The following is a 27,647-nucleotide window of genomic DNA, read 5'->3' on the forward strand; positions in this document are numbered from 1 at the left end:
TGTCTCTTTGTGTCAGCCCTGTGATAGTCTGGCAACCTGTACAGGGTGTACCCTGCCTCTCACCCATTGTCAGCTGGGATAGGCTCCAGCCACCCCGCGACCCTGAATAGGATAAGCAGTTACGGATAATGAATCAATGCATGAATGAACGTTTGTTTTAGAGGATACTTGGAGAAGATGTATTTGCACAGCTCAACTGAATAAATAGAAAATGAGAAATCAGTTGTAGGCTCAGTGTTTATAAACTCCAGCTTACCAGGGAAACTATAATAATCTCCATCTTTAGTTTTTAACTGTCAGTCTGTTACTGTGCTGCTCAGTCTCACTGCTGTGTCTGCACTTAATGCATATCTTACATTTTTAGATTACAACCAAAGTGTCAGTTGTTGTGTGTTTTTTTTTGTTTGTTTTTTTACCTCTGCGTCCTGTAAAGCGTGTGCTTTGCTGAAGTTGACAGGGACGGGGCTCTCCCAGCTGTCTCTCTCACACAGCGGCTGGTAGAAGGCGGGGCTGATGAGCACGCTCCCGCCTTTGGCCGCGCTGGACTCAGAAGGGGACAGCGGGTCGTCCAAAGGTGTCTTTGTCGGGGCTTTTACATTTTCCTTGCACTTCTTCATACTCAAGTCCAAGGTGCCATTTTCATCCACCTCTATGAGCATGTCCTAGAGGCAACATTTAATGGATTCAGACATTACAGCATGTCGTCGATGGGTACAATAAACAAAGTATGCCTCACGTATCAGTGCAGGGCATGCTAACATATGAAAATAAATGAATCAGGGGATATAAATAGACCTTATTTTCTAATTACAGTGTAAATAAAACAGTACGATGTCTTATTAATATGACAGCAGCGATATGGTAAACTTGAACCCAACAACATTTCTCTGTAAACATGAAAAAAATGACTTGAAACGCAGAGCAAACAAACATATTTAAATAATACATACAGTGGTTATCTCACACCAGACAAAGTACCAAACTAAGCCAGCGTTAATTCTGCTGAACACAAAAAAATAATCACTGGTGTGTGGTTTTTCAGTGACAGCTGTGTCATCTGTTTTCTAGGACACACAACTATGATGGCAGCTGGGGGGGGAGGGGGGGGTTGCTGGTTTTAGGTCATCATTATTATAGCAAAAATTAAAAAGCTTAATGTGGCATAAGTTTCCCCGCTGACAGATGTGTTTGTCGTTTTTGTGCTGAAACGCAATAGCATGATGACTTATGGCTGTTTTATGGTATTAAAAGTTTTACCTCATTAAATGCTGAAATCCTTTTTCCATAAACGAAACCAATTATTCAACGCATATGTTTCATTAAACCCTATACATCATTATTTTTTTTAAAAACAAAAGGGAGCTTTTAAAATTAATTAAAGGGGATAATTTACATGAGCATCGGACGTGGCTGTCCACTTAAATTATCCAGCCATTCGTCGACGTGTGCACCTATTCAAAATAACACCAGTGTAAAGCATGAGCAAGACTTTCATGATTTTATTCAGATTTTAATGTTGTTTTTAGCTGCAACTAAAAAGTAAAAGTCAGGATTTATATATTTATTTTTCTGCTTTTTCCCAATGATGTCATTTAAGTGTCTCACATTTTTAAATAAGTAGAATCGGCTTGTATTCACACTTCAAAGGCCAGCTATGTGGTGCTTTTTGTGTGCGATATCTCGACACATAATATACATATGCAGATAAGTTAAAGCATCCGACGACATATAACACTCTAAATATGGCCCCTTTTTTTCAGACTTGAAAGCTGTTCTTTATTTTGTACGTCTCTCCAAGACAACTAAGCTGTAAATGAGAACAGATGATTAACTTGCTAACACTGTTTTATTCATTCAGTGGGCTGGTACCTGGTACGGGGCCACATTCTCAGCTCAACAAGCTGGGAGACAAGGATCTGTGCTGTGTAGGTGTGGAAACCTTGAATCATCTACAGTACAGTGTGCACGTATGTAACCCACAGAATGTGATCAATATTAATCATGAAGTTTGGAAAAAGCCGAACACAATGGCACGTTGGAGATAAAACGACAGCAGAAGAGATTTTGGATCTGCGCACATTTCCAAGAAGTTTGGATTTTGTGTGAATTAAACTTTTCAGATGTTAACTCCTTTAGCTGATTGGCTTAATCCATTGAAATGCTTTTAAATGCTGTCTGGTGTAGACACACAGCCTATCCTGGATCATATAACTAAGCAAAATATCCTCTGCCATCTGCAGCGGGCAAGATGCAGTTTCAGACAACAGTTCAGGGTTTTTACATGCCAGCTGATGTCGAAACAAAATACAGTACCACATGTTTTATTAAAAAAATAGACGAGTAGTTGTAATTGGGAAAGAAGGCTGATTGTATTTCTTCTTTTGATGTGATTACACAAATTTTCATTTGTGTACATTAAAGCTTTATGGAGAGGAAACCTCCTTGTTTTTCTGCCACCAGAGCGCCAAGCTCCCTTTGCCAAATTCTGTCTTTTGATGTCTTCCCTTTTTATACACAAATCAGAGTTCCTTTAAAATGACCACATTAAATACCTTTCCAAGTGGTCTAATTTGATTACCTTTGTGGAGGTTGCCAAGGGCCGGCCGGCGACAGCCTCCATGTTCTTCCGGTAGCGAGTGGAGAGGTTAAGGATGGCGGCTGTCGCTGCTGCCGCTTGGAGACCGTCTTCTTTTCTGAATTGACTCGGCGGGCTGTGTTGACCAGAGGTGGGCAAGCGGCCACCTGGAGCACCAAGGAAGCCAGGATACTGCTGAGGTGCTAAAAGACAAATAATTAGCGGATAATATAGTTACTGAGACACCAGGTGTTACTATCCAAACTTGATAGAACATAGAAAGCAAGGTGGAGGTTGATATTTGTCGGTTTAATAACAGGCACTGACACAAAAAGATTGATGCAGTCCTAAAAATGTTAAAATGTTTGCATGTAGATTTGTGGAATAATATTTATTTGTGGCCAAAACAAAGGCTCTACACCTAAAACGTGACACAAAAAAATGTATTCACCTTTAATACCATGTTAACACACAAAAAACGTATTTGTAAAATGAACGAAACTTACAATCGGGGAAATGTGACATTTCCTGGTCCTGGTTGGTCCCCATCAGAGGCTGTTTGCCGAAGACCTGTGCATCAAAGCTGGCGTAATCAAAGCGGATTCTGCTGTACTTGTCCATGTCTTTTGTGAGGCTCGTTTGCAAGGCTGCTACTGGATGAGAGAGCCTGTAGTTCAGCTGGTTCATCTCGAACTTCTTTATCAAGCCGATGGCTCTGCAAGGAGAACAAATTGGGAAAAAAGGCTTCATTTTATTGTGCAAACCTCGTGAAATAACAAGTGCCCAACAAGCTCATATTAAGCGGTTAAGTATAGACGTTGTTTTGAACCATTCAGGGATGCCAGTGCTTTTGTACACATAGAGTCTGGGATCTGATGTGTGTTGTAGATCCACAGCCAGGTTGCCAGACTAATTAATATAGTAGGAGTGGGCATCCTGCCCATGATATATCCACAGGGAACAAAGAGTTCTGCTCTTTTATCATCTCTAATAGAGAGGAACTCACAGGACTAGCAACCATTGCTTATGTCTGCTTGGAAAGCTCGAAATAGACTGTGCGTTCTGCTGGGATCAGTGAATAAAAATATCCCACACCCCCCTCAACAATAATAGTGTTTATCACTTTTTTGCATAACCTCAGTTACGCTTTTACAACTTCAGTCCACTCCAGAGCTGATTATGATTTCTGGGTGCTTGTTGTAATTATTGTCCTGCACATGTGACCACATTGATAGCAGTGAAAATCCACAGCATTATCTGGCAGTGTGCTGTACCTCGGTGAGCGGTCAGGTGTTTGTCTGCATTTCAGGCTCTCGTCCTGAGGTTTGGAGACTTTCACTGCAGCAGCGATGGGGCAGCCTGAGAGGCTGGAAGGGGAGGAAAACAAATACATTAGTCTAATACTGTAACCCATCTATGAACAGGGTGCAGATTTCTAATGGCTTTTTGCTGTGGTCGTACCTCCGGTGGGTGCTACGGTTGCTGTTGACATGGCCTCTTCCTGTGCATCCGGGTGTAGGGCACTTGAGGACGTTCTCATGCATGGCCAGGACTGAGGGGACGAGGACACAGAGAGGAGATAAGCTCAGACAGAGTCCAAAATAATTTAAGACATAATCAAGCTGAAAGATTATAAGATGCTAAATACATATATATATATATATATCTACTGAGCCTTCTGGAAATAAAAAAATACATTAAATGGGGATTTATGTAACTGGCTGGTACATTAGTGCCTATAGAGCAAAGATCCTACAGAGACAGACGCTGGAGAAAAAGAAGCAAAAGGCTCTCTCATTGTGAGGAATGCTGTAATGTGCCTGAAATGTAAATAGCTTAGTGCAAAGAGGAGCGTAACAAGACAGCTGATTATATTCTTCAAAACAAACGCGTCGTTAAAGGTCCGCTCTGTATCCTTAGAAACTTCTTTTCTGTACATATTCTCCAATTAGTTTGTTGGAGTTGTCTATTTATTTTTGAATGCTGCGTTAGCTAGCCCTTTGATTTGCAAATACTGCCTCCAGTCTAAGAGCACGCGCTTTTTTGAAAAAGTTAATTACTTTTTCTGTTCCTTTTGTAACATTACTGTTTAATGTCGAATGTTTGTTGAGTTATATTGAAATGACTTAACAATCGCCAATGTGGGGGGGGGGGGGGGGAGAGAGAAGAATTCAATATTCACACATTACAGCACATTAAGAGAAAGAGAGAGAGAGAGAGAAAAAAAATCCTTTAAATTTATTTGAAAAGTTTCATGCACATCTTTGAATTGAACTAAATGTATAAGCAGGTCTTTCTTGTCTTTGGGTTTAAGAGGATTTCAATTACGCCGACTGATTATAAATCCTACAAATGGTAAGTAGTATAAATATAGTATAGTATAAGTAAGTATAGTAAGTATAAATCATCCATTATACAGCATGTATACACAGAACTGCCTGTGTGACTTACTCTCTGGAGGAACTCGGACTTTATGAGGACACCCAGACAAACTCCTGTGATGTGGGTACAGGCCGGTCACATGACCAGTGCCATCGCAGCCAGGAGTTGGACACTTTATGTCCTTTTTATCTGTGCGTGGAGAATCTGCGGACACAGTAAAACAAGATATCACAATAAATCAAAATAATACAACCACTCCCCTAACGTACTGAAGCCTTTCTGTCTTTGTGCTCTGTCAAGAAATGGAGAAGTGAAACACACATAATGCACTTTCGTGAGAATATATTGTACATAGGTCAACAGATTGAAATATCATGCAAAGCTAAATACTTTTTTTTCACAAAATGCATCTTTTAATCTGTCATTTTAGTTAAGGCTGCAGTTCAACATTCACTTCTTAATGCCCATCCATCGAAAGATTACATCTAGGATTACACATTTAGCTGCAGTCATTTGAAGAATCAGAGGGAAACATGAGAGGTACTTTAGGAGGATTTAAGACTTATGGTCATGGTTAAATATCCAGTTGATTCCTATCAAAATCCAATATTCTGAGTAGTAGCAATTCCATCAGAAAATTTTGTTCTTCTTTATTTTAGTCTGTTTATTTATTACTTCACTTGTTGCCAAAATGTTTTTAATACTTAAGAGGATTTCCTCCCTCTGATTTCCCCCCTCCCGTGCGTATGCTTCTTTTATTCCTTTTAATGTTTTTCAAAGCGCCCAATCATCCAAATCACAAGTGGTCTATCTGATTTGTGCTGGATGAAGGTACATACGTGAAAAGTGATCGTTCCCAAAAAAGATCACTTTTGATTCTTAAGACTGCTTGTCTTTACTGGGGGTGTACATCACAAGTTTCATCACGATACGATATTATGGTGATGCTTTGGACAGCAATGTGATATTTAGTGATATCATAAAGTGTGCGACGATATGATTTTCATGCAGTTCAGGAACCTGCGATTGATATGAGACGACATCAGTAAGTATCCTCATTGTCTTTTTCTTGGCTGCTTGCCATTGTCTGTCTGGCGATATGCCGCAAGCATTGTTTAAGCGTTTAAGACGGAGGTGTGCTTGGACGGAAATAGTGACACAGACGTGCCAAAAATGTTCCCGCATAAAAGCGCATCTTAAAGATGACAATACAACACATTCTCGTCAAATGAGGGCGCTTGATCAGTGGCCCTAAAAGTCAAACTATGACACTCTAGACACACCTCCAGTGTTGGTGTTGGTCGTTCAGGATTGGCGTGTCAATTTACACTCCATACATGCATTGTGTCTTTTCAAAATAAACTCCCATTTTCACAGGAAATGCAGTTTTTACTTATTAAATGCATACAGTGTCTTTTGAAAATAAATTTAGAACGTAGGTACATAACTGTGGTTTTAAATTTACTTCCTTGGGTTAAGCATTAAAAGCACGTAGTTAGGTTTAGGAAAAAAACAGCATGGTTTGACAATAAGTATATACTAGTACACAAGCTGTACTTAAAATAAGTCAATTGGCTTTTGGTCCGGAGTCCACCTTCCCTTCCTTCCATCCTATGCCGACTGTCTCGCTTTTTGTACTATGGCAGTTGCTGAGAGCGTCAAAAAATGCTGCTGCCCCATGCATCTCATACAGGCGCTAAAAGATTGCCTCTGTGCGTTGGTATCTGACGCTGAGGGTCACTGACCAGCGTCAGTATTTGACAAGTTGGGAGCAAGACTAGATTGGACGATATTTATTGATGTTTTCACTTCCTCTAGTCTTTAAATAATTTTACATCACAGGTCTTTTCCCGCCATTTTGTTACCTTTTCCTCCGTGATAGTTTAGTCTACTGTCCATCTCCATCATCCTATGGTGCCTCCTGTCGTTGGTCATCTGCTCCATGAGGAACCGGTCCATCTCCCTGTAGGCATGGTGCAGGACCTGTCTTTGCTCTGTCTGCAGAGCTATGGCCTGCTCCAACAGGCTGAAGTTCACCCTCCCTCGGCCCATGTCCAGGCCTCTTTCGTGGAGGCCCAGAGCCCAGCCGTCCAGCTGAGGTGGCCTCTCCGCCTCTGCTTCCCCTTCACTGTCCTCCTCTGTGGGGAGCGGCCTGTATCTCAGAGCCTCAGCTTGAAAAATACTCACCCTACCCATCGGACCACCTAACTCTGACTGAGGCTCCTCTTTCACAATGCCGTTCCTGCCTGAAAGGTCTTCGGAGGCTCCGGAGGGGCTGCAGTTGGAGCCGTTCACCTTGGCGGACAGAGACAGAGGCTCCCACTCGGCCTCCCTCATGTTTTCATATGGACTCTGTGGCGATGACGTACCACTCATCCTGTCCTGACTTTGGTCTTCTCTTTCATTGTTAAGGAGCTCCTCTTCATCTTCATCCATGAGAGGTTCAGATGTGTCCGGCTCACACTGCGGAGAGCCATCGGATGTCACTTCTGACCATCCGAGAGAATCACTGGACTTTGCTGCCGCGTCGTGGCAGCCATTTTTGTAGGTAACTCCATTGATTGCACTTAAGTTTCCATCTAAAACAACAAGAAAACACTTATTATTTTATGTGTTTTCAAGACTTAACAGACCAAACATGTTCTTTTATGACCCCTCGGTCACATGCAGGATAAGAATTGTTATGTCCTCGATAATCTTCTCCAAATCCTTTTAAAGGTTTTGGATTTTGTGTTACTTTTCTACAAATAATATCTTGAGAAAAACATGTTTTTTAGAGGATTTAGAAGAACACATGCTGCAATAGAAATAATAATCATAAGGTTGCAAGATTTCCAAGCAATTCCTCAAGTATGTTTTAGACAACATATACACGACCCTGCTGTCTGCTAGTTGAACATGAAACCTGGAAATGAGAAACAAAATTGTTTTCTTCTTCCTCTCTGTCTCCAATTGGAGCAACAACCCAACAAAGATTTAGGACAAGATTACGGAGGGATTTACTGTGCGGTGGACAGTGAACATCATTAATTAATTATGTGTATTTTTAAGTGCAAACTAAGCAGCAGCATGTTGTCATCTGCACACACACACACACACACACACACACACACACACACACAAAAACTGATTTAAAAACACATAATTGAGATGTGAACGAGGAAAAGTGAAGAGGATTCCTGAAAACACAGATGGAGGAAACCACAAACATGCAGATAAAAGAGAGAAATCTCTGTTAGCTGCTGCTGTCTGTGTGGCAGGACATGGTTTAGGAGAAGCCAACCATACACCTCAGTCAAAAAACTGACAATTTTTGGTTACAAAAAAGTGATAAAAGCACAACAGCTAACAGTGCCCACAGAAATGAATGGCTTGTTCAGTGAACATGAACCAAAAAAATTACTGAAAAATACAAGTGTTTGGATTAAATTTGATAAGAGCTTGTATCTTTAGTTCACCTGCAGTTTCTTTAAAAAAATGGTTATGAAAAAACAGTGATTGAAAAACAGCTTAGAGATTAAATAAAAATGAAATGTCAAGGTATTAAGAATTAATTTAACTTTATCAGTGTGCATAAAACAGTGCTTTGTAATGTTTCAAACAGTTTTCTTTCTATTATAAGCTCTGTGTTTTTAAACAGTAACTAGTCTTGCTTAGTGTAAACATATAGTATATAACTCGTAATAGACTTTTACAATGCAAGATGCTGCAGGAAAGGATTGTTTTGATCATGGATTTTAATGGCTCATCAAAGTTAGAAGAGCTTCTCTAATACTGTCATGGATTTATTTAGGAAGATGACTCTTTTAATTCCCAGCTTTTGATTTTTAAAATCCTCACAGATGTAATAAGATATCATACATACATGTACACGACACATGTAGCATCATTATTGTCAATTAATAACATGCATTTCACTCATTTCATGCTATGCCTTTTCTCTCGCTTATTTTGCCAAGTGCTCTCTATAATTTAATTTGCAGTGACCTTTTGGCGTCTATCTTTTAGCATAACTCCAGGAGTCCGGGTCACATGCACAGAAAGCCACAAGATTGTGGGAAGCCTTAAACGCAGTGAGAGTCTGATCAGTGGAACGGACAAAGAGGGTTATCCTAAGTGCATCTGAAACAACACTTTATTAACACCACTGATTATATTAAGTCATGGACAATGGAAAGCTATCATCTGGATTGATTCAACAAAATCTCTCTTGATCCTCCAAAACCATTCAAACTTATGCTCGATTAAGGCTCTTTGGGCTGCGAGGGTTTTTACTTTGAGTAGGCTGGACTGTGGGCCCAGATCCTCTTAAGTGGCCAGACATCAGATATTTGATAGAAGACAGATAGATAGAGATGGATTGTGAGAATCAGATCACACAGTGTTGAGGATGATACAGATACAGGCATTACTATTAATGGGAGCGGCACAAAAACTTAATCCTCACCAAAAGAGCTTTAACATAAAACATGTGGCGCTAATAAAGAGACTGTTTTTTGTGAATATGTGAATTTGTTCAAGTGCAGTGGGATTCGACATGTCTGGTTCGCGTTTTTGCAACATTACAGTGTTTCACTATCAGTTCCCTGCTGTGAAATATAAAAGAGGTGTCTAAAGACAAACCCTGTTGAATGAGAAATTAAAGCCAGTTACACGTATTTACATTTATGAGGCGAGCAACAAGGGTTTTGTTTTTCATCCAGATGGACTCCACGGCCTGACACAGCCGCATACAGTCAGACAAGCACAAAGACGTATACACACTCACACACACATACAAACACAGGGACACAGAAGTGCAGTGAAAAAAGGAAAGAGATGGAGGAAAAAAACTTGGATCCCTCCGGTGGTTTGTGTGTTGGAACAGGTGAACAGTTTGTACTCCAGAATAGCCATTACCAGCACTCTGCAGCAGGGCTGCAGTTGGCTGGAGTTGAACGCAGTGTGGCTCGACCAAACGAGAGGCTTATTTTTCTCCCTTTTTGTTAAAATGCAGATATGACCAGCTTCCCACAGCAAAAAATTCTTACTGCCTCCAGTCCACTTTTCCAATTTTTGTTTTTTTTCCCACAGAAAATAGCCCCCGAATCTGACAATAACAGCAAAATATGTTCTGAAATTGTTTATCAATATCCATGTTCATTTGACACTCTTCAGACTTTTTTTTTTTATTCATTCTGGCAGCATTTTGTTTTGTTTTAAAGCTCGTCCACTGAATATCAGGTTCAACTAAGGAAAATATACGGCAGTCAATCAACACTGGATGATAAAAAGAAAAGGAATACACAACAACAAAAGGAAAAACTGACGATGCACAGTGAATTACTTAGATAATTGTAATGTAATATGAACACAGGAAACAAATAAATTCCATTTCCAATGAATCCACACAATTCAGTGAGCTACTCTCCTGGTCCATTTAACTACACACATGTGTACTATAATGAGCTGTAGACATTATGCCTAATTATGTATTAGACTGTGTTAGAGGGCCTAACAAAAGCTTTTGAAAGGGACAATTACGTTTGTTGCTTAGTTACATCGTTAAAAATATACCAAATCAGTGCAGATTATAGTGGGCGAGAATGCACATGTACACCACGAGCATTGTTGCCAAAATGCACAAAATTCAATTCATTAGGAAAAAAAGAAAACATTTTTGCTCCTGAAAAGGACAGTGGCATAAGTGAAAGTAAACAATTTTTAACTGTTGTTGATGAAAATGTTTTTATGGTTTGGTAGAAAATAAAAACAGTGAAACATCAGAACATACGCCAGGCAGTGTTGACGCCTCATTTGTCTCTCACAATAGGCGACTTCAATATTAATTCAGTTCAAAAGAATGGAGGAAGTTTAATTTAAATCAAAGTGAACTGGTGCACTCCCCCATTCAGTGTTTCATTCTATGGATTCAATGGGTTTTGGACTGGCTATTGAAAAAGGACAGATGAGGGGTCTGAAATCTGGCCTCATCAAAAGAGGGTAAAGCCACGCCAAAAATATCATGGCAGATCAGCTGTCAAAACTTCAATTTGTGGACGTGAGACACAACTAATGTGGACCCAGCAGTGTAGTCTTTCACTTCCACTGCACAATGACTGCGGCTGCTGGCTGATGGCAGAGGGAGGGAAATATGAATGCAACAGATGGGATTTTAAAATTCAGCGTCAATTGTTCATCAAAACAGACAAAACAACAGGACATCTGTTTACCTGCTGGAGTGTCAATGTTCCTCAGCTCTTCTTTGTCCTGTGGCGGTGCCAGGTCCTCGCTCTCCTCTTCACATGCCTCGCTGGGGCTGTAGTGGCGGGGCTTCATCAGCAGGGACTTTCTCTTGTTGACGGGGGCGCCCTGCACCCCTTCCTGAGCACTCCTCTTCCTCGCCATGGACCCATATGGGCTGGAGGGAAGAGGGGAACGGACAAAAGGCACAGCAGGGTCAACAGAGGCCTCAGTTGGCTCATTTCAAGGGTGCAACTATTAAAATTGGAGGTTTTCTTTTATGGAGTTAAAACCCCTCTAATGAATAACATCAATAATCTGAAATGTTTCCTTTTTTTTTGTTTTTTTTTAGTAAATTAGTAAATTCACATCATAAAATTTCACCTGTGAGTCTCGGTGATGCAGTTGGCCAGCCCTGTGGAATAAAGGCCAAAAAAGAACAGATAAAACGTGGTGTTTACATTTCCACTACAGTAGCACAGCATCTGTCGACATATTCTCCATCAAAGGTTCAAGCCGACTCACGACTTTTGGGCTATTGCTAATGAAATATTTTACAATGTTCTGCAAATATTTGTTTTTTGGATAATGATTTAGGGATGATACCACCTGGGCTAATATTGTGTTACGCAGCCTTTAGCCATAGATTTTATTCTGTTTTATAATGCCATGGGGTATAATCAGCACAAGGATGGAGAAGTGGTCTCGTCATTGATCTGAAAAGCTTTTCATTCAGTCTGCTCATTCTCCGGGAGACCATCGGTAGCTCATCCTTTGACAACGTTGACAACATGATCTAAAAGGGTAAATCAATTTTCCCAGGGGCCCGCCGTAAATCTCATTCACAAGTTCTACCCCTACTCCCATGAAGCACAACCAATAATAACACTTTTCATGAATTTCCCCAGATGTAGTAATAGCTCCAGCGTGAGCAGGCGGGCCTCAGAGGCCCTGAACACTTGCATAATGACATATCCAGTCTAGAGGTTTTCAATCACACAATATATACACACTCCTTAACTAATTTGAGCCAGTGTTCACAATTTAATGAAGTTATTCCCCTCTGAATAATGAAATGGCAGTGCAGTGCTCTTCAGACCGGTAAGATAATACATAAAATTGACAGTTATAAAGTTGGATTGTTGAACTGATACCCCTAACCCATGGCGATAAGTGGAGTATGTGTGTGTGAGCGTGCATGCATGTGTGTTTAGTTAAAAGCAAACTAGAACTGAGAGCTGCACTCACCTGTGCTACTGTTACATGTTTTCAGGGTTTGCTCCTCACCTTCAGAATCCATCTGCAAACACAACACGCAATGTACACATGAGCCGCTGAACGCACAGATTTAAATGTATTTATTGTTTTTATTAGAAATGGGAAAAGGCTTCGTAGATCATTGGAGATTTTTTTTGTCAGCCAGAGAGCCTTAAAATCAATTTGCGTGCAACATCACAAAGAGCTCCTAAAACATCAGTAATATGCAAACACATAAAGTATAATGTTCGGGGGGGGGGAAAGTTTCAAAGGTGAGTAAAAATGTAATGACACTAAATAATGACATTAAAGTACGGACAGCACCTCGCTGTGTGTGTTTAGACAAAAATAGTTGCTAAAATCCATCCACTCTCGCTGGCTGTTGCTTGTGGGTCCCAAATAAAACCTATTAAACATAATTATTCCAGGCTGATGGTGGCGTATAGTGGTCACAGGCCAGTGAAATCTGTGAGTCATAGGATATGCTGTTACTTTTCCCTGGTAATGGGAAACATGACTCCTCTCTCTCGTTTGCTGTTGTGATTGAAGGCACTGACCTGTCATACATTTATAATAGGGGAGCAGGTGTGGCAGTGATGGACCTTAATTTCCTTTAATAAACCTTTTATGTGCCACACTCTTAATGCCACGCCGGGCCCTCAGAGGTCCTGCTCATAATAGGTTCATTACTTTTGATTACTACAGCCTATTGAGACAAACAACTCCCAAACACTATAGATTACATTCTGTAAAAACGAATGTACCTCATTAGTTTGTAACACTTTTCCACACAGACATGCTTCAACATTTTGTGTAAATCTGTTGTTTTGGAGGCAAAATGCTGCTCTTACATGCTGCAACCTGAGATTGTAACACGGACATTAATCAAAGTTCAAATGATGTTATCAGTGTACCGAAATATCACCACTGACTCACACGTGTTTATTACCACGGTGGTTTTTTTATTTGACATTTTAGAAGTGCCCTTCTCATGCAAATGTTTTAAAAACAGTATTTTATCATTAAACTTGTTACATTTACAACACAGATTGTTTTTCTTTTATGTGTCTTTTTATTTCTCTGAATTCATTAAGAATAATGTCATAAAAAAAACACCAAATAATGAGTGGTTTATGGTGCCTGTCCAACCAATGAAACACAATTATGTTGCGCTATACGTCCGACTATACCTCAGCATATTATTTCACCGCGAGCTGCATATCCAGTTTCACATATTATATAAGACTGACGAGCAGACTGCGACCTTTCCTTTGTTCACGCTGCCTTTAAAGTGCGTCACTTGTGCCTTTCTGACATAATTATGACAAAAGCTACAAGCAGATTCGGACAAAGCAGAGGCTACTGTATTTCTAATTCACATAACAGGAAGTGACAAGTAACAAGAGAACAAGGAAGGCCTCCGTAGATGCTCTGGTGTACTAACAGGTAGTCCTGGCATGGCAACAACATGGACAAACATGTGACGCAGAGTGTTTACAAAAGCAGAACAAATAGATGCATTCAGGGTCAAACGAGAGCTTTTATTTGACATTCCCTACACAATCTGGCCGAGGGCTTTATATAATTTACCTTTTCATTATTATTGTGCGGCAGTTCTTTTGGTCAATGTATCATTCTTTTTCTATACAGAGTGTGGTGTTATGAAATAAAGTGTTTAGATCCTGGATATATGAAAGGGAACAGTGGGAAAAGTGTGTGTTAATGCCTTGGTCAACAAATACAGCTCCTTCTGTGGACATCCAGAAGTGGAAACTGGTCGACCAACAGATAATAGTGACAATATTCAGGTGTAATAATAATTTATAGAAGTTATACCACACACCTTAATAAACACTTAAAACTTACTTCTGTCTGCATACAGCTACATGATAATGTAATATATCAAATATGTATGTATGCTAAATAGGGAAGTCATAGTACAGTGTTGCTAGTGGAAATTAAAAATACATTCAACATACATACAACAATACTTTTTTCTTTTTCTTTTCTTTAAGTAATTCTCTCACCTAAAATTATGTAAGTGTTCAAACAATGCGTATCCCCATCTAGATTTCCTGTGATTTCTGTACGTCTTCTCTGGCATTAAATTCTGCGTAGTTGCCAACAACTCTTGTAAAATGTTGTAAAGACACAACTGGGGCTGTTGTTCATGGGTTGATAGCAGTACAGAACATTTTCACTCTACATCACTGCCTCCAAAACACAAGATCTTGTATCTCAAAGGCGTAGGTTTCAACTCTGGAGGGGGCACATGTGAAATGGTGGATGTTGGGGTCCTCCGCCAAAAAAAATTGCGCATCAAACACTTTTTATTTACATATTTGTGTCTTTCTGCATCAGTTTATGGTGTACGATGTGTTTAGTTTCGTGAATATTGAAGGGTACATGTCTCTCGTATATTCTATTTTACTGTGTGTTTGATGTATTTTAAAATGATTGTAGTGGGTTAGTTAAAACAAAGCTACAGTCTAAACCTCAAAACCTCGTAGCAAATCTCTCCAAACTCTTTATTATGATTTCAAAGAAAGTTCCATGAGCTACAGATCCAGCCGAGACGACCTGAGTATCAACCAACATGTTAGAAAACGCAGACTCAGCAATGCCTTCTAAAAGAGTATATTATGTGGCTGCCACCCACAGCTCTGCATAAGTAAAAAAAAAAAAAAAAAAAACAAGCTCAGTTTGTGATCACTGTGGTCAAAGGTGCAGTGACACTCCACCACTTAGCGTGCTACTTATCCAAAACACTGTTACACAACCATTTAGAGACTTTGTGTCCCTAACAGAAGTCATTCTCACTTTGTGTGCAGCGTTTAAGCTCCGTCTGTGTCCGATTGTTTACCTTTGATTGTAGTTTTCCGAGCGCTCTGTAGGAAAAGATGCCGGATCCGCACTGTCCACCCCGGTTAATGCTTTCACACTTGTTATCTCTCAGGAGGTGATCGTGTAATTCATTATCTATAACAGACAAAAAAACACCAGATACATGTGTTTAAAAATCTGCAACTTTTTTTTTTTAGTGTATCTTGAAATCATTGGTTTGTCTTTTTGGGGGTTTCTATCGTTGCATTTTCCTAATCTGGAGACATGGATGTGAACATGCAGTCAGGAAAAAAGGTGGAAAGAGCACATTAATACCTCACATGGAATAAGAAACACGATGCAAATTGATTGCTTGACAGAGATCAAATTGCTTGCTTCTAATTAATACAAAACATCCAAGAGGGAAAACAAGGATGAACACAATGAGTACATTAAGCCTCTTCACTTCACAGATCTTATTATGGAATTATTTATTTCTGTTAGCTTTGAAAAAAAAAAACATCTTCTTAATTATAGCTCACAGAGCGCTTCCCCGGAAAAACAAAACTGGGGGAAAAAAGAGGAGGTGGGGGGAGCGAGGGAGGGTTATTCACTCAGTTTCATTAGCATATGAAAAAAGACTCACTACTATTTGAGCTGGTTCGTCATCTGCTGAATCATATTTATGCACCCCCCACCCCTCCTCAAGTCCAACACAAATAATGCTTCTCAGAGGAGTGTTTCTCTGCGTCTAGGGCAGATTTCTCAGGGGGAAAGGAGGCAGCCTGATGCTGAGGGTCTATGAGATTTTCTATGTGTTAATCTGGCTGCTAGCTGTCCTTGAGCCCAGCCCATTCCCCCCTAACCCCATCTGCTAGCATTCCCACCACAGAGGAGAGAATGGGCTGCGACTGGGGGTAGAAAAAGAGAGGGACCTTCCCAGTCCAGCAATCATGAATAACCATTGCCTCGCACCATTATCAGAAAGGCTGGATCCAAGCTGAGATGGTGGTGAGGAAATATCTGTAAAACACCCCGGCGCTCCTGACATTACTCTAACCACACTCTAACCACATTTTGTTGTAAGTGATGCTATTATTATTATTTTCATATAATGCCTTATTAATGCCGTGCAGCTGCTGTGGATATTCATCACTGACCTTGAGTCTTTGTGTCCCCTTGTTCCCAGCTTATCCGCGCACTTGGGACGCTCTCATGTAATTAACACAGACATTATTGTGATGTGAGTTTAAAAAAAACTCAGTGGTACTGTGCTGATACCTCATCTTGAAACCAATAAAGCAGGCCCGGAGTCGCAAAGTAAGATTCTGGAGACCATAAAATTAATTACATTATTTACATTTCCTTTAGATAGGGGGTGGGGTGGGGGGTGCAGGCGAGATGATAGAGGCAAATGAGATTACACAAAATAAGATTTCAAAATGTCAGTGCTGCACACTCAACCAACCAACTGTTATGATTAGATTACTCCTTTAATATAATTACTGTCTAAGGCTGTGTGTGGAAACAATGCATACATAAAAAACAGGAGCCACGTCTTAACTGATTCCCATCCTTTTCTCCACGAGCCTTTTTCTCTTAACCTTTCTTCAACAGTATCATTTTGAATTATAGGGAACGGATGGGTGCTCTGTGCAAGGTCACTGTCTGGTGTGTATCAACCCCCCCCTTCTCTTTCTCTCTCCCTCTCTCCTTGTTTTTGTTTCCTCTTCCAGAAGCACACTGAGTGAAGGGTTAAAACTGGAATGGATTTAATTATGGAATGAATGGAATTATAATGCGCCTGCAGCAAGTTTTCCTCCTTATTTATTAAAGCAGCTGATGGGCCAGGTTTGATGAGCCACTTCTGGCATAATTGAGTCATCACACAAAGAGGGTTCCTCGCATTCAGAGTGGTTTTATCAGCAGCAAACAGACCTGATTACTGGCAATTACACTCTGATCTAGGGGAAGGAGAAAAAAAGGGTAAATGTGCGGGGTAACTTCTGTGTTTATAGTTTACCCCGGGAATAATTTTCACATTAATTTTACATGCTAAGTGTTTTCTGTTTATGTATAATAAAGAGCAAACGGCAAGGAGATAGCACCTTTTTACTTTCATATTTCCTTGTAATGAATGTCTGAGGATAGAGCGAACTGATCATAATTTATATTTACCCTATGGGACGTTTGAGGTGTGCAGAGAAGCATGCCAAACATAAACTCTAGATGAAGCAAAAGGTGAGCTGGCAGGAGCGTACCTGCTTGTGCTCACACCTATTCTGTGGAAAGCAGGTAGAATTGTGTGCAGAAAGCAGGCGATTGCTTTTGCCATTTTTCATTGAGATGCAAATGGAATTCGTGGTGAGTAAATTAAGCTCTGCTCAGAGATTAAAATCAACTTCTGTTCAGAGAGTATTTAGATAAACAACTTTTCTTTTTTTGTCTTTTTTGTGAGGTGGCCAGGGAGCCATCAGACGCCCTGTGTGCCTAAATACCAGCTGGACATTAGAATAATGGCTGAGATATATTTTAGGAGGGGGGGGGGGGCACAAAGTGGGTTTAGTATGTCTAATTTATGTCTAAAACTTGGCATAAAATCTTTATTTTTTATATTACTATGTTAAATTATCAGTCACCTACATAGTAAAATTGACAGCTAATCAACACTGGAAAATGTGCTTCATTTATAGTCCTTTATACCTTGAATGATTTAAATATTAAGATGAGTGTTGTGAAAATTTTAACCAAGGAAAAATATCGGACTTTTACTTGTGCTTATATGCCCTTTCAAATAAAAGAGAAAAAAAAATGCTGTAAAAGAAAATTATTCTGCCGGCAATTTATGAGCATTCCTCCTTCTGATGGAGGTTTCTGGATTCATGCAGACACAGTCAAAAATCTTGAAGTCAACTGCGATTTCAGATATAACAGCCTCACAGCTACCCTGACGGCCAAGCAAAGTGTTTGTGCCTTTTGCCAAAGAGTACTTTTATAGAGGAGCGTATTGGCATCTTATCACTTCTCCAAGACAGAGATGCTTCAATAAAAGAACACAGCTCAGAGAATTCTTAACAGACAATTAGGAGCCTGGCTAGCCGCTATCGCTTCAATGATTTGTTATGATGGCATAACTACAGGGGAAACTTGTTATTGGACGGAGTTAGCAAGAGTCCCATAAAAGAGTCAGATGGTGACACCTTTGCCGAGGTGATTTATGAATCTTGTAATCGCTTTCCAAAGTCATCCCAAAGCCTTCCCTCTAAATTGAGTTCATCTGGAGCCGGACCACACAAAGGCACCAAGTCCAGATTGTTTCTTCTGACATCAAAGAGCCAATTTCTGTTTTTGACCAAATTTCTGGTGCTTTGAGTTCCCTTATCGTATGAAAGGGGCCTAGATGATATGCTATTTTATTTGTGAATTTCAATCCAATTAAGAACACCAAAAATATTGAGACAAATAAAATTAGTATCTTCTTGCACTACACTATGCATCAATAGCATAATAAATGGAGTGGCAGACAATCCGTCCATTGGCAAGTCTCCAGTCTGCCAAACCACTCTCATGTTAGTTTGAATCTTTGAATTCTGTCATGAACATGTTTTTTCAAACCTGTCTAATTTGGGGACAGGTGTTTGGGGAAAAAGAAGTTCCAGCCCTGGTGTAACAATGAGCAGAGTAATCCTGCTCATTGTTCCTGCCCAAGGAGGCCCTTTCATGGAGGAGGTTGCATGAATGCTACCAGGTGGTCTGCAATTTGGAGAAACGTAGTAACCGTTCCAGCTAATCCCCCCGTCACAAAAGGCAGGTCTCCAGTGCTCCGGGGCTCTCCGGGGCAAAGGGAAAAGTTTACCTCGAACACACAGTGTCTGAAAGGAGTCAGGGACTCGAGCAGTGATTCCTAATCAGATTGCGCTGAAGTGAACAGCTCGCATGGCAGCTGTAGTTTTCCCAGGGTTAATTACCTTTCACTGCTCTCTCTAAATGAGTCAGCTGTTCCTGTCATTAAACAACTCCACTCTATCTCTGCTCCTCTGTCCTCCACACACATGTGCACACGGGTGCGTGCGTTCACACACACACACACACACACACACACACACACACACATGCACACACTAACCCATACACATATAGAGGCGCACTTTTGTTTTTCTTCCAGTATCTTTAATGTATTGGATATGGCGATCAAGCAAAAGACTTTGTAGACATTGATTACTTGAATATTATAGCGACTTTGATCACTTTGCTAATCAGTCAGAGGTTGCTGCCTTTTTATTCAGGCTACTGATGTTTATGCAGATAGAAGGCAGTATTCCCAATACACCTCCCCTACCCTGTTGAAGCAAAATAATACCAATCTGTCAAGGTCTTATTCTAAAGAGCCCATTTAGTACTAATTGACTATATATAGGAAGCAAACATGTTCACATATGCGCACACACACACACAAACACACTCGGCATACACACAAACACGTGGGTACACATACATGCACACACACAAACACAGAGTCCAGCTCTGATATAGTTGTGCTGTCATCAATTCTGAACAATCTGTCTGCTTACTGAGCTCAGTGGCTTAGGATGTTGGGGGAGTTTTAAGTGATTTTTGCCACTGTATGGTAAAATCCCTTGGCCACCTGGATTACAAACTCTAGTCCTTTAACTCATGCCAGTATAAATCCGTGTTAACTCGGATTTACCTCTGGCATATGAATTCTCAATCTGCGTAAGCTTTGTTTGGAATGAGTCGAACATAAGTATTTCATGCAGTAAGGATGCCCAATGGTGAATTCCTATTTCTGTGAAACACACACTGGCAGATAGTTCAGGACTAAATCAGTTATCAAAATAACAAGAAGAAGGAGAGAAAAAAAAAAGCCTTAAGCGGTGTTTTATTACACCACAAGAGGTGAGGCCCGTATGGCTGTTCACAACCAGGTGGAAGTGTGCAACGCTGCACTGTGAAATCCGCGTAACCATGGCGACGGATATAAACTCAGAGCTGTACGCTGTGGTCAAGAGTTTAATCAGATTCCTCGTGCCATACAAAGATTTCGCTTTGCTTATTGTCAGACAAACATTATTTGCTCAGTTGTTCAAACACAAGCGCTGGTCTGCCACCAAAAGCGATCATGATAAAATAAAATATGGCATGAGCAGCCTGGAGGATCTAAATTAAGTATTATCCAATATCCATACAATCTCTCACACTCTCTCTCCGACACACACACACACACGACACACACACACTTCTGGGCTAGCAGAGTTAAGCCAGACTATTTTGTACTTAAAAGGTTAGCAGGGCTGTTTTGTGAGTTTGATCCATGCTTGCCAAATCAGCAGATGGTCCATGAATATGATTATATGCATCAATAAAAGGAGTAATCTTTAACAAAATGTAAATTTGACTTAAGTCCAGGGTTTAATATACGCGATGGACTTTAACCCAGTTTCCAGCCTGACAGTGGAGCATGATAAGCTAATGCACTTAAATGTTTGTGTTTCAGCAATCACCACTGATGCTGCTATTCAGAGATCAAAACGAGGAGTCCGAGGGAAGGTGCAAGATATCTGCACAGCGTTGTGTCGAGACAACATCAATTCACTTTTGAGTGAGTATCTAAACAGCTCAGCAATCGATACAAACTGAGTCTGGGTGCTTAACAAGACCCTCTCTCGTGCTGTCATGCCTTCCTCTATTATTGCCTCTCAGTGCTTTTTAGATAAATCCTTGGACGACACTGAGTCAAGCTTTACTCAAGGATCAACAACAATAAACTACATGTGAGTAGCCTGCACCATTAACAAAAATACAGGCACCAAAAATTAACCTTTTTACTTTTAAAACATGGAGTTCAAGTCCAAGTGGCTCACAGAGAGAAATGGAGAGAAAAGTTTCAGCAGCAATTCAGAAGTTAAGAATGGTCAAGAAAAAACGTGGCGATCTTATTCTGAGTCACATAAAACAGCATCACTGTCACTGACCCTTCAATGAATCTACTTATCTGAGCCTGAGGCTTACACAACACAGCACATCCTCACACAGACAAACAGCATCACTTGTCTCCTGCATCTAAAATGCACCCATGTTAACATGTCCGACAGGGCAGAATGCGCGAGCTCGACTTACCATGCCCTTTTTAGCCTTTGTTTTGCATCTCATAGTGACATCGGGGAGGAGACGGAGCAGAAGGATATCGAGGTGGGGTACAGGGTAGTTCAGAGTCTCGCTGCTGAGAGAGTGTGTTTGGTTCGTGTGTGTGTGTGTGTGTGTGTGTGTGTGTGTATGTATGTGTGTGTACAGGGACACAGTGATATTCACCCGAAACGCTAAGCTTTTTTTTTTTTTTTTTTTTTTTTTTTTTTGTAGCCTTTGTGTCATTCACTTAACAACCAATCTCATTAGCTGCTGGGCTACAATGGGCTGAATTATTTTCTGTGTAAATACACCACATGGTGATCCTCAAGGTAAGACCTCTGAAGGTCTTTTTAATCACATAAAAGATAGATTCACCCCAGCAAAAAAAAAAAAAAAAAAAAAAAAATCAATGACTACTGGATAGGACAGATTGCTCCTAAAAAAAGAATTGAATAAAACAGTCATTTAGAGTGATTCTAATTGAGAAATAAGATTTATATTCCTTGGGGTCTGTAGTGAAGAGAGTGTAAATGTGTAATTATGTGACTGTAATTAATATAGCATGTGATATATATACATGTAGCTTTGACTTGAAAATGATACTCTGAGCACATATGTAATAGGTGATATAAGAAAAGATGGATGTTCAGCTGCTACTCAGCTTTTAAAAAAAAAAAATCTTGCAGGATTTTGGAGGTAAATTATGAAACGATATGTAATAAACACACGTGAAAACCTGGTTTCAAAATCAAGTGCATATTTAGCTTTTCACCAAATCTCTTGCTGCAGTGCTTGTTGGTGCAGAACCATGAATCTGTGTAAAATGTAACTACTGTAAGTACTTGAAGTCATGACAGCTGTCTATAAGCATCAGGGACGTGTCTATTGGCCAACTTGACCCTTGTTAGAAAACAAAACAAATACAAAAAGAGAATACTGCAGCCTGGGACTGCCGAGCCGGGTCACTGGAGATTTTCCAGACAAACGCCGCACAGGGGAGGGGAGGGGAGGAAGAATAAAAAGGACAGGCTCAGAATCTCATTTTAACAGACCGCACACAATCTGGGCTCCCACAGAACTATCTCTGCCTGACCGCTTTCTATTTATCCCTTATCAGTGTTTACCAACCGCTAGTTTTCTTTCATTCACACTGTGAGGCAGTTCTCTTACTATCAGTCAACAGCTGACACCGTGGAACAGCCTCAAAGGCAAGAGGAAGGGATCAAAACTAAACCAAAGCTGTTTAAACAATACAACAGAGGAAATAAATTCATAAATCCTAATTCTTCCCAACCCACAAGGGTATAAGCAGATCCTTTATAGTTAGGCCAACAAACAAAACCACAGCCAATGAGGTATATTACAATCAAGGTAAATTCTGAAATATATTTTTAAAACAAGAAAGGCGGAATAAAATCCCATGTAATATTAATTGGGAACATTTCATAGTCTTGCCCTGTCAAGCAAATATAAGTATTTACTAAAAAGGTTTTTTTTTTTAATGTGTGTGTTGTTGTTTTTTTTAATTATCTTTTTTAGGAAAATCCCACCTGTTTTAACCTTGTTAACATTTTAACATCATTTTTGCTGTAAAGAAGAACCAAGCTACGAAATATGACTGCCATTATACAACACTAACATTTAACTAAGATTTTAAAATGATTTTTGTAGTAATAATTAGTGTCTGCACAGGATCAGTCCACTTCTAAAGGAACAACTAGAAAAAAAAATAAAAAAATTACAGTGTAAATCTGTATCGTTTATATAATAAGGATTGCTTTTACTTACAATTCTACACACTTAATTATATATTTTAATATTTATTTTAATTTTTTATTATGGCTGAAATTTAATTTATGCAATCTTACTAATAACATTTTAAAGTCATATATTATAACAAATATTTAAACATACATAGATTATACATTTACACAATACTAATTTTAAACGATATAGGAGGCTACCTGAACAGACTATTTAATTAAAATATGTTTCTAAGAACTAAAGAGAGAAAATAATAATTTGAAAGGTGTATATATATCACAGTGTTGCTTTACATTTTTTCCCAGCAGGACACATAAACAGCAGTGTTTTTGTCTGGAATACTGTTCAAAAGTTAAGTAATTAATTACATTTATCCTTTCACCAGCTGCTCAACAGCAGATGGATCATTTCTGAGACCTTGTTGAATTAAATCCACATAATTCATTTTCCTGGATTAACTAACTGAAGTTTGAGTAGGGTGAAAAAAAAGCAGGTAACACAATATATAAGAGGCTGACATGTATGCTGAGCATTTTCGCGTGATTTTGTCGTGTACATTGTGTGCACCCGACGGCTGTTGACTTAAAATTAAAAGAAGGTATTAGAAATCTGAATAACTTTATATTTTATTTATTTTTTGAAGATTGATAGAAACAGGTGAAAATATTTATTTTCCACTACAGAAGTTTCGTGTGCATTGCAGCTGTGTGAATAAGTCAGTGGCTCCAGTTTTGTTTTGCAGCAGGTACCATGGACAGTTCCTGGAGGCGAGCAGAGGTTACATTTATATGTTGTGTAGCAACTAACATCCCTGTGCTTTGAAGCAGAGGGCGGGGAGCAGAGAGGAATAATGCCTCTCACTTATCACTGCTGTACCACACAGCCCTGCTGCAGCCTGTGCTGCTTTTAATTAAAACAAAGAGTCGAGGTGTAACTTTATAACCTCGCTCACAGGTCCTGTCTTCTTATCGCCTCTGAATAACTCGCCAAACTTTCTCAAAGGATTACCGAGATGTGACACTGTTACACAATGCTGCGTTATCTAATGTCTTTTGTTGCTCTTTTCTTGTTTGTTGAGAGATGCGAGCTGACTGGAATAAGCTGATCAGAGTTGTGATTAAATGGAGGCTAACAGGCAGAATGACAACCGGCATTTCAATTTATTTTAGCACTGAAAAATTTCCAAATTTTCCGGTGAAATTCTCCAAACCTAAAAATGATTTAACACCTCAGTCGCAGAGTATAAAGTCTCTGAAAGACATGGCAATAGATATGACTGGCAGATGTTAGTTTACGTACATATTCTCACTTATAGACTCTAGATTGTTCATTTTCTGCTGCTCATAAGAATAATCTGAATCTAAAAAGACTCAGGCCTAAATCTGCTCTCATTTAAAAATATCCTACTTGTGTTTCACAACTTAAAGTTGGATATTAAAGCAGCTCCTGAGCCATTAGTGTGCCGCACGTTACTAGTAAATGATGAACTTTTCCAACCAACATCCGTCCTCCTAAATCAATAGTTGCTCTGGAGACTGTCGAGTGCTTTTGCCCCTCTGAATTTGTTCAAACTTGCCAACATATAAGACAAAAGTTCACTGGTAGACTGTGATCACACTACATGTAGCATTAGCATATCTTTTTTTAAACTTTACCACAGTCACAGTGCAGATAATTACAGATATTCAGATCAGGATGTAATGCTTTGATGAGTTAAGACAAATCTAAGGCAAATTATAACACAAAATCTGATTTGTAGACAATATTACTGCCACACTACAGTCAACATTAGCATGTAGTTTTCTAACTTTACCAGACTTACAATGCAAATTACAGAAAGCCAGAGCAGGACGCAATAAAATACTTCACTGACTGTTCAAATATGTTATTGGAACACAGAGTCAATGTTTAAGTGCATTAGGCTCAGTGGTCTTGTATGTACAGCTGTCACTGTCAAAGCCACAGGCAACCTGACAATGCTTTGTCTCTGCACACAATACGAACATGTGCTCTTCTAAGACAAGCTTATACTCCACACAAATGCTGTGAATTTAATCTAGATAGACAGTATCTCATGCTATCTGGATGATCAAAAATAGGTCATGCCTCTCAAAAAACAGTTTGAGCCATTTAATCTCTTCTCAAACTGTCTGAAACCTGCACTGAAGCTGCGCTCGCTTTCCAGCAAAGATTTTAAGAACACTGATTTGTATCAAGCAAACAATGTTCATCAGCAGTGCAATATTTTCTAAATACTGCCTGACACAGTTGAAAACAATTGCCAGCACAATGCTATTTCACATAAGCTCGTGAAATCCGCAGAACACAAGTTTAGCAGCTGAGTAAATCTCAGTGCAAATCTAAGTTTTTAACACTCCTGTTTTCACATGACAGCATCTAACAGCATGAGCTAAAAGGCTTCACGTATGCGACACAGAGTATCAGTGATGATAAATGCTGACCAAACTGACAGTATATTAAATAAAAAGAACTTTGACACCAACCTAGTGCTGTGATCCAAAAAGTTTGATTTTCTCCCAGTCTCTTGATAGCTGAGCTGGTGCTGTGGCTTTGAAAGGTAGTCCCCAGGAATATGACATACTGTGCCTTTGACAGCCTCGAGATAAGCACCTGCGTTCGGGTCCCTTTTTACGTCACACCTCCCCATTCACAGCCCTTCAACATGATGCACATTTGCACATCAACAGCCACCAACCCCCCTCCTCGCTCTACTCCCACATCCGCAAAACACACAAACAGGCACACAAGAAGGCAGATGCGCGCACTAGCCTCTACTCATGCGCGCGTACACTCACACAGACACATGCACAGACACCACAGATTTGTGTGCGCTTAGCGAAGATGCAACATAAATGCAGGCAAACACACACGTGTGCACACACATATACACTCACAGGTGATTTATTCCCTTTTTTTAGCTGCTCCTTCTTCCAGCCTTATTCATATATATCAATCCTTATTCTATGTGTTTAAAAAAAACTTTCTCTTGCTTTGTCATAAGACCAGGGCATATGCCCTCCCAAGCTCCTCATACATCACTCATCATGCAAATGAGAGGGAATGTCACTCCTCAGCAGCAGATGGCCAGGGATGATAACAATGGCTCAACAGACCAGTTTCAATGTCTGCGACTTTATCGCTACGGCAACAACAAAAATAGATGATATGAAATCCTTGTCTGTTAATTTGATTTCCCCCCTTTTTAATGTTTGTACCTGTCAGTCTGTTTCATTTCTCCTGGACCATTTGAATGTAAAAGCTTTGTCTGGGCTTTTCTGTGACAAGAAGTCTGGCTATCAGTAAAAGGCAGGGACCTGGAAATGATTTTCGGTGACTACGGAAGGCTGCTGCCTAGCAGTTATTCAAGTAATTAGGTGTAATTCCTCCCTGTAGGCCATGTTAGCCTCCTGAGTTAGCTCATGCGTTCGACAGGCCTGGATAGAGACAGGGAAGAATAAAAGAAGAAAGGGGCCCCGAGAAATCACAAATGCAGCTTTTCAAACACCCCCCCAGCCAAAGTGATGTCACCCTGCGTCCTGCTGACTCCTGTTCATACAAGCCCCCATAGCAGAGAGTAAACAGTGGAAGCGTTTAGCAAACAGGGCCAGATTACAATGACAAAGGCAACCACACTTCTGGGTGGAGCCTGGGGCGAGGGGGGCAAAAGAGAGGGGGGGTGAGATGGTGTGGCTCAGGATTTAAAATAAGTGATACCCATGAGGGGGCCCCCCTCAAGATCCAAGCGCAGCCCTTCCCCAGCTGATGGTAGGGGCCACCCAAACATGCTTATCTGTCGGTGATGTCCCCCCCGGTCCCCGGGGACTGACGTGTGAACACAATATGTAATAATAATGTATTTTCAGTTCTTTTTTCTGTGATTTGTGCATTTGGTTATGCAAGGCTGGGGACTTGAGGATGGAGAATATCATTACTTAAGGTTTGGCAGTTGATCATCACCTTGTTTAATGCCTCATTTGAAAGTCTAATTTCTAACTGTCTTCAAGAGGCAATTCATGGTACACTGTGAAAGAGACATACAAAGAGAGTCGACCTGCTTGGTTTCCCCCTCTTTTCACCATTTGTGCCTTGTAATCGTGCAGACATATGAAAGTAAAGAATCATCTATCTAAGCATCTTATCAAATAACATGTTCTTTGTTTGCTGATGCAGACAATCTCCATGCGAGGTTACAAACAGCTTGTTCTGGGGATGATTATTTTATGTCCTGAGCTAGAAATCAGGAAGAAAACACACACACACAAAAAACTCATGTAAAGCAATCTTGATAAATTGTGAGAGAGGAACATATTGAGAACCACACTGCACCGCCATTACAAAATGTTACATTTTCTTTTGGCCCCAACATCTGTTTAAATCTCTAAAAAAAAAAGACCTCATTCAAAGCAGGCATAGAACACAAACTAGTGTTTTGTCAAGCTATTTCATCAACTGAAAA

At 40.0% G+C, this 27,647-nt stretch overlaps 1 protein-coding gene across 5 annotated transcripts in view; it reads right to left on the reverse strand.

Annotated features, from left to right (window-relative positions):
* The window catches only part of st18 (ST18 C2H2C-type zinc finger transcription factor), a 43,608-nt gene that overhangs the window by 7,445 nt on the left and 8,516 nt on the right, over positions 1 to 27,647 (reverse strand). For 4 of the 5 annotated variants that reach the window (XM_078173407.1, XM_078173406.1, XM_033651174.2 and 1 more), the window contains exons 3-13: positions 15,300 to 15,415; positions 12,428 to 12,479; positions 11,564 to 11,594; positions 11,170 to 11,357; positions 6,823 to 7,536; positions 5,027 to 5,161; positions 4,037 to 4,127; positions 3,850 to 3,942; positions 3,082 to 3,290; positions 2,579 to 2,778; positions 417 to 662 (exon numbers count right to left, since the gene is read on the reverse strand). In XM_078173407.1, coding sequence (XP_078029533.1) covers positions 417 to 662; positions 2,579 to 2,778; positions 3,082 to 3,290; positions 3,850 to 3,942; positions 4,037 to 4,127; positions 5,027 to 5,161; positions 6,823 to 7,536; positions 11,170 to 11,357; positions 11,564 to 11,594; positions 12,428 to 12,479; positions 15,300 to 15,415 — 2,075 coding nt within the window. Of the gene's footprint in view, positions 1 to 416; positions 663 to 2,578; positions 2,779 to 3,081; positions 3,291 to 3,849; positions 3,943 to 4,036; positions 4,128 to 5,026; positions 5,162 to 6,822; positions 7,537 to 11,169; positions 11,358 to 11,563; positions 11,595 to 12,427; positions 12,480 to 15,299; positions 15,416 to 25,674; positions 25,798 to 27,647 lie in introns of those variants that run through there. The other variant, XM_078173408.1, reaches the window with a different exon arrangement.

This window comes from Epinephelus lanceolatus, chromosome 12, assembly GCF_041903045.1.
Source record: "Epinephelus lanceolatus isolate andai-2023 chromosome 12, ASM4190304v1, whole genome shotgun sequence".
NCBI classification, from domain to species: domain Eukaryota; kingdom Metazoa; phylum Chordata; class Actinopteri; order Perciformes; family Serranidae; genus Epinephelus; species Epinephelus lanceolatus.